At 47.9% G+C, this 6975-nt stretch overlaps 1 protein-coding gene and 2 non-coding genes across 4 annotated transcripts; all 3 read right to left on the bottom strand.

Moving 5' to 3' along the window:
- Positions 1–527: 527 nt before the first annotated feature.
- On the bottom strand, positions 528–662 carry LOC140905697 (small nucleolar RNA SNORA31). Its single transcript, XR_012156935.1, has one exon. It is a non-coding gene; the product is annotated as a small nucleolar RNA SNORA31 (small nucleolar RNA).
- An 867-nt stretch (positions 663–1529) lies between these two features.
- Positions 1530–6588, bottom strand: TPT1 (tumor protein, translationally-controlled 1). Of its 2 annotated transcripts, XM_073345053.1 has the most exons (6): positions 6453–6588; positions 6111–6184; positions 4995–5182; positions 3787–3892; positions 3068–3184; positions 1530–1755 (listed from the first exon to the last, which is right to left on the bottom strand). In XM_073345053.1, the coding sequence occupies exons 1-6, from the start codon at positions 6478–6480 to the stop codon at positions 1753–1755; spliced, it is 516 nt and encodes a 171-aa protein (XP_073201154.1). In that variant the 5' UTR covers positions 6481–6588; the 3' UTR covers positions 1530–1752. The 2 variants fall into 2 exon arrangements, with proteins under 2 accessions (XP_073201154.1, XP_073201164.1); XM_073345063.1 differs by lacking the exon at positions 6111–6184 and having other exon boundaries at positions 6453–6569.
- On the bottom strand, positions 1809–1940 carry LOC140905696 (small nucleolar RNA SNORA31). Its single transcript, XR_012156934.1, has one exon. It is a non-coding gene; the product is annotated as a small nucleolar RNA SNORA31 (small nucleolar RNA).
- Positions 6589–6975: the final 387 nt, after the last annotated feature.

The following is a 6975-nucleotide window of genomic DNA, read 5'->3' as shown; positions in this document are numbered from 1 at the left end:
AGTCACCCACTCCAGAAGGGAATGAGTCAAGAAGCCCCTCGCAGTTCATGGGGCTAGCATCCCATTGCTTCTCTCCATTAAAAGTCTGCTAGCGTCCAGGAGAAACATAACTTTGTACATAGGGGAAGGGTGAAAATCTAAGGTAACAGCCTTCCCCCATGAATAAAGCTGGTGACTGTAGCCTAGATACTAAGTCCCTCCTCATTGTCCACCCCTCTATGCTAGACTGAAAGTTGAATGAATAACTACAAGATTGCCACTTAGACTACAGTATCTGATTTACTTTTGTTGGCAAAGATAAGTCCATTGTGGAGAAAAGAGTAAATCTTATTTCCATCACTGTTTACTATGGCAGCTCTATTCTGATCTAACAACCACCTGCTCTGAAACACAACCTAAACTGATCACAGGTAGCAGAAACCCTTTGACCAGGCTATTGAGATTGGAAAGATATACCCAATTCTTCCAACTATTGACAAGCTTGTTAATGTCAAGCTACTTTAGTTTAACAGTAATTGCTCTAGGCTAGTTATATTCCTTTATTCAATCTGGACTGTCACATGACAACAGGCAGAAAGCGCAAGGAACTGTTTTACTCTTGCATCCTAGTGAGGACCAGAAAAGCAATGGTCACATGCTCCAGGTCTGTCAAGTAGATGCATTGTTAGTGACAATCCTCTAGCAGGGACTAACACCCAAATAAAAGCTCAGTACAACACTATTGAAGGGGTTGTAAGGTCTAACCCCAACCCTGCCTCCTTTACTTAAGTAGCAAGGTGGTCTATTGCGTTTCTCCAACACTTACTTTCCTGTCAAAACCTACTTCATATTTTCATTGGGAATATTTTAGCTAGTTCATGTATATTCAGTGTCCCATCTATCAAGCCAGTTGTAAATCTACTTAATCCTATGACTGACCACTTATGCACTGCTGCTCACAGTGAGAATACTGCTCTATGGTTTGGTGGTAACTGTAGACAGTCCATAAAACTATATTGTAATTTTATATTAGCTGCATTTCCCACGCCATCCCCCTGTACACACATGCACTAGCTCAACAGCTGCATTCTGGTGTTGTTACTCAAATCTTCTCCCCCCACTTTAAGATTGCTGTGCAATGTAAAGAAACCAAATATCCTTGCCTGATAAAGAAGCTCAGCCAATACTCCATATTAATAGCTTTGAATTCAGTTTTGTTTTATTGGTTTTTGGTATCTCTTCCAGAGAGTTAATTACTTCAGTTTGTAGAACTGTGAGAGATGCAGAAGGTCCACTTCATTATGATGGCACTTCTTTGGACATTTCCCTTATTCACCTCATACTGCTAGGCAGGCAGAAGTTAGGAGCCTGCACTTGCATTCCAGTGTCTCAAGTAGTGACTTGCATGAAGTCTATCTGAAGACAGTCTTAAGTTGCAGTGTACTAGGATCAGGCTATATTACTGACAAGTATAAAGGTCCTTGGGCACAAGACTTGCAGCAAGCTTACTGTAGGAGTTCAGCTCAAGAAACACATTAGACCAACAGGCATTACCTAGAATGGGTTTAATGAGTTTTATTTTAGACAACCTACATGACAAGTTTTTTTTTAAAACAATGCCTCCACTCCAAATCAGGGTCAAAAATAAGTGAATAAAGCTCAAGATGGTATCAGTCCAGTTGGTAGACACTGCTGAGTCCTGGTGTTTGTTGATGAGGAAAGAGCAGCAGCAAGTTATGATGACAGGTGATCCAAAATAGTTGCTCGGTTTTGTTACTGTAACAAGAATACAATGGTTATTTCAGGTTCAGTCAAGCAATGGTGTCTCTGCATGTGTTCCCCAATTCAGTCTGAGCTGCCATGTGATCAGGCAGGCAGAAAGCACAAGGAAGTTCCTTTTGCATCACAGTGCAAACCCAGGAGCAGCAGGAGAATTGCTCAAGGTTTATCAGAGGATGCGTAACATTTCTACAAGCTTTCAGAGCTGCTGGTGCTCAGTTTCTAAAGGTACTCAACAGAAGAATAGTCACCTAGATTTCTCCCCTACCTCCATTGCTGGAAGGGTAATGTGATGGAGTTCATCTTATGCTACCTCCTGAATACACCTTTAAAAGGCTCTTGCATACCAGAAAATTTACAATAGACTTCAGTAAACGTTTAAAGCCTTGAATCTAGTTTTCCTGGACTAATATTGTTCACAGCCACTGTAACAGGATCCATATGATCCTGCAGTACTGGCCCCAATCAAAGTAATCTAAGGGAAGGGATTTGCTGTGGCAGATTATAATCAAATACTAGATTCAGTGTAGGATCAAATTAATTCCACCCTGGATACTTTATGACTAGAGAACAGTAGTCAGTATTTGCATCAGTTTCATCACAATGATCAACAGCAATTCTTCTCATGGGTTGTGGCCCAGTCCAGGACTCTCCAAAGATCACTTCTAGAACTGGCAGGTATTTAACCTGCCAAGTTGGGTAATTCACTATATTTGAGGCCAATTGAATTTGAAGGGAAGGCGTGAGCCAAGCTGCAGTTAGAGTGTAACAGGGGCTGCGGCAATCCAGGGTTTAGGTACTGGAATATAAACTAAGAAACCACATCACCTGCATTAGAGGTTTTATCTTGTCTTACATACTGCCCTAATACTGTTAGGCAAGAACCACTAGGATTACCAGAGGAAAGGGATGGAATCTGATCTATATGGGGACCACCACTGTAATTAACACACCATGAAATGTATCAACCACTGCTCTGATTTACTCTCCCTGTAGTGGGACCACATCTTTGAAAAGAGATGCCTTCCAGTACTGTTTCAGCACAATTAATAGTCCCTTCTGGCATTAAACTCAGATCTCCTATATATCAGAGGCTGTCAGACTAGCTATTAAATTTCACCACCTACCCCCTGTATGGAGCCCAGTAACCAATGTGGTTACATCTACATTTTGACAAGTGATTCTAGTTCCAAAACTACTCTGAATTAGTAACTTGCAACATTTATATTGCAACAGGGACATTTTATACACAAGGGAAGTTAGCCACATGAGTCAAACTAACATATTTGAGCAAGAACTCGGTACTTACACACTTCTCAGTTTCTAAACCATCCTTAAAGAAAATCATATATGGAGTTACTCCATCCTCACGGAAGTCCAGAAGAGCCACCATGCCATCTGGATTCATGTTTTCACCTACAAAGAACTTTGAAAAAGAACTGGTGTTACTACAATTATGAATGTACTATGAGGTAAAGACTAACTATGAGTAACCAAAATACTCTATGGACAGTGTTTGGGGGGAGGGAGAGAACAAAAACAAAAAAACATTGTCATCCAGACCCAGAAAGTTTTCTTGGGCAAGTGCCATCAACTTCTAATGAATTATGCCCAATTTGGAGAAGCTCTCTCTTAGGGTTAGAGCCTTCCAAATAAGTCAATACAGTATTGTCTTTTTAATAAAGTTTAAAAGCCTCCACTGTACATTCAACTGCTAGGCAAAGCTGTGATATTTAGACTTTGGTCAACTGTACTATTTCTCTTTAGAGCCTTATAGGCAGTGAAAGTCAAGAGTCAGGTCAACTCCATTCTGTTGCTGCTCAGGAAAGCCATGAGCAACAAGCACATTAGAGCCATTTATAAATTATGACAAGACAGCCTGGAAAAAGGTAGATTGAAGGCTCCCCCAAGCACTACCCTTACAGCAGTCAGGAGGTTCAAAGTCTATAAGGTGTCTAATAGTAAGACAACTCAGTTGGTATTCCTTTGTTTCATACTACAAAAATAGTTAAAGCTATTTAAGCTTACCTGGTAATTTTTGAAGTTTGCAAGGATGTGTTTGACTTGTTCTGCAGCCCCTGTCATGAAAGGCTTCACTCTGTCTGGCTTGTGCTCCTCAAGTCTGGCTTTGATTCTAAAAGAAATCAAACAAGCTCTTAACTAGAATGAAACAAACAAAGGAGTTCAGCAGATCAGGGTCACTTCATGTCAAGGTGAAGAAGTTTGCCTCCTGTTGCTGAACCTCTATTCAGCAGCATTCCTAATACCACGAGCTCCTTGACACTATTGGCATCTGCAAGGCAAAATGTTCTGGCTGCTAAGAAAAGCTACTAACAGTACTTTCATGGATGTGTGGAGAGTAGGCAGAGTTCCATATCAGCAAGAGCACTGTTCCAAGCAAAAAAGGGGGAGACAGAAGGGGCCCAAGGTGGGACTCCCAAGTTGGAGGGGACATCTTCCACTTGGAGGGAAGAAAGTTATGAGTCTGGATGCTGGACAGTTGGATAATTAGACCAGAGAGTTTATTAACATACATAATTTTAGGCAATGAAACATTGTGTTGTGTCAAATTAAACAGCCTCCTGGAAATCTAGAGCAGTTTATAACACACAAGAATTTACCTACGAATACACTAGTTCTAGAATGCCTCATCTAAGGCAATGGGGCCTAATAAATGTTAGCACAGTGGTTCTCAAACTTTTGTACTGGTGACCCCTTTCACATAGCAAGCCTCTGAGTGCAACCCCCCCCCCCCATAAATTAAAACCACTTTTTTATATATTTAACACCATTATAAATGCTGGAGGCAAAGCAGGATTTGGGGTAGAAGCTGACAACTTGAGACCCCGAGGGATCCCAACCCCCAGTTTGAGAACCCCCATGTTAGCACACCAAGCCTCACTCTGTGGGGTAGAGGAAACATTTCTGTTTTATACATAAAAAGCCTGCAGCACTCAATGGAACAGGAAGGCAAGGGTAAGACCTACACCTCATGAACAATTCCTGTACCTTAGCTAAAACCATTTTCTGAAGTGCTCCTCTATACTCAACCATCAGGAGTCTCAAATGATGAGACACTATTGGAGCACTGAAGTTATTCAAGTGTCAAACTGACCACACCACATATCAGCATCTACCATGACTCAGACTTACTTTTGGGACTGATACCTAAGGAGGTGAAATTCATGATGTACCGTTCACAGAGGAGTTCAAGGGTAACACCAGTTTTCACTTACGCTTTCATGTAGTCCTTGATATACTTCTTGTAGGACTCTTTTGTAAAGCTAGTTTCCTGAAGATGGTGATTCATTACTATATCGACACCAGTGACAACTGTGGGATCTGTTCCTTCTTCAATAGCTTCAGAGGAGGCATTGCCACCAATTAAAGCATCAGCAATCTGACCCTCTGTCCTGGTGACCATCTGGATTTTAAAGAGAACATCAAAAACTTACTAGAGAAAAGCACCACAGAATCAAATGATACTTACACTGTTGAGAAAAGCACCATTAACTCAGCCCTACTGCTGCTGTCAGTCAATTCAGGAACTGCTCATTTTAAAGCTGAAGTGGACTATAGAACTGCCCCATTATTTAACAATACCGGCGCTGAATTCTTCGCCTGTCCTATCAGATAAGCAGGGATAGAACTTCCACACAGGTTAAAGATCTCGGTCAGTACTGGGATACTAGTCCTGTACCCAGTCCCGACAAGAACGATAAACCACCACCAAAAGCTACACAGACTACTGGAGCTGAAGTATCCTCAGATAGGTCAGTCTTCTAGCTGGGGTACTCTCAGACATGCCAGTCACCTCAGTGGTTGGCTTCCCCTCACTCGCAACAAATCAAGCTGTAACCGTGTCAGCAAAGAGCTAAAACACAGAGTTAACTGACCTGCTAGCAGGCGGGACCAAGATAAGGTGAGCTACCGTCCACTGTAGGTGTCGCCAAGCCCTCGCCCTTGTTACTCCACGCGTGGGTACCCCTGTGAGGGCCAACAAGGCTTGGCCAGAGCTGCCCCCCGCCCCGCACGGTAGCAGCTTCGCTCCCGAAGCTGCCTCTTGTCCCCCAGCAGCCCCGAGCAAGCAGCGGGGGCTACGGGCCGGCTCCGACCAGTTACCAGACAGCCTCGCTGGTTACCCCGGGCCTCCGCCGAGCAACAGGCCGCTCGTGGGCCGGGGCTTGGCCGGAGAGCCGCCCGGGGGGGGGGGGGGGGTAAGTGCCGGGCTCCGCGGCCGGGCCACGCGCGCCGCGGGCAGGGAGCGGCGTCCCCAGCAGCTCCCGGGCTGCGGCGCGGGCAGAGGCCGCCGGGACACGTGTCCCCGGGCAGGCCCAGCCCCGGTGACTCACCTTCCCCTCCACTTCCAAGCAGAGCCCGTCGGCGACCTCCCGGATGCTGTAGATATCGGAGAACATCTCATCCTCTGCGGGGAGAGCGCGGCGTCAGCCCGGCCCGGCTGCCCCGCACCCGCCGCGCCCGCGCCCGCGCCCCCGGCCCGGGCCGCTCCGCGGCCCAGGCACCGCCCCTGGCCGCTCCCGGCCGGGCCGCGGGCCGCTCCCCTCCCCCGCCGCAGAGCTCCGCATTCCCCGCCCGGCCTGCTCATGCGCGGGGCCCGGCCGGTCCCGCAGCGCCCCGCCGCGCGCGCGCGCGCCCGCCCGGCCCCCCGCCCCTCCCCGCGGCCCGGCGCTCACGGCTGATGCAGTCCCGGTAGATGATCATGGCGGCGGCGGCGCTGCTGCTGGGCGGCGCGGCTCGTTCTGTGCGCGGCGAGCGACCCGAGAGCGGGCGGGAGCGAGGCGGAAAGGGCCGAGTCAGCGGCTTCCAGAGCTCATATAGCGGGCACGTCCCTGCTGCGTCACCAATCCCTGCGCTCCTCGCAGCGCCGAAAACAGTGACGTAGCACACCGCCCCCCCCCCGCGGCGCGGCGCCACCTGGCGGCCAAATCGGAGGCGGCGACACGGGGAAGCCCCGCGCCGCACCGCGCCTGCGCGCCTGCTGGGCTCTCTGACGCAGGGAGTCTCCGGGAGCGCTGCTGCCAGTGGCAATGGGCGAAGCGGTCAGTGAGTTCAAGGGGCACGACCCAGCCCTGCGCCCCGGGGAAGGGGCTCGGGGTTGGCACTGAGAGCAGTGTGAGCCTTCCTGCAGCCTGTGCTGGGGCATCATCTCCCAGCTGGGGCTGCAGCTGCACAGGGCGCACCAGGTGGCAGGTCAGA

This window comes from Lepidochelys kempii, chromosome 1, assembly GCF_965140265.1.
Source record: "Lepidochelys kempii isolate rLepKem1 chromosome 1, rLepKem1.hap2, whole genome shotgun sequence".
In the NCBI taxonomy this organism is placed as follows: domain Eukaryota; kingdom Metazoa; phylum Chordata; order Testudines; family Cheloniidae; genus Lepidochelys; species Lepidochelys kempii.
Note: the sequence above shows the minus strand (reverse complement) of the source record. Positions and strands in the feature narration are given on the sequence as shown.

Excerpts from the sequence above, each read along its gene's own strand:
- TPT1 (XM_073345053.1), bottom strand. The coding sequence starts at position 6,480 with ATGATCATCTACCGGGACTGCATCAGCC. Across the intron at positions 6,185-6,452 it reads CTACCGGGACTGCATCAGCC|AGGATGAGATGTTCTCCGAT; the intron begins GTGAGCGCCGGG and ends CTCTCCCCGCAG. Across the intron at positions 3,185-3,786 it reads CAAACTTCAAAAATTACCAG|TTCTTTGTAGGTGAAAACAT; the intron begins GTAAGCTTAAAT and ends TCTTTTTCAAAG.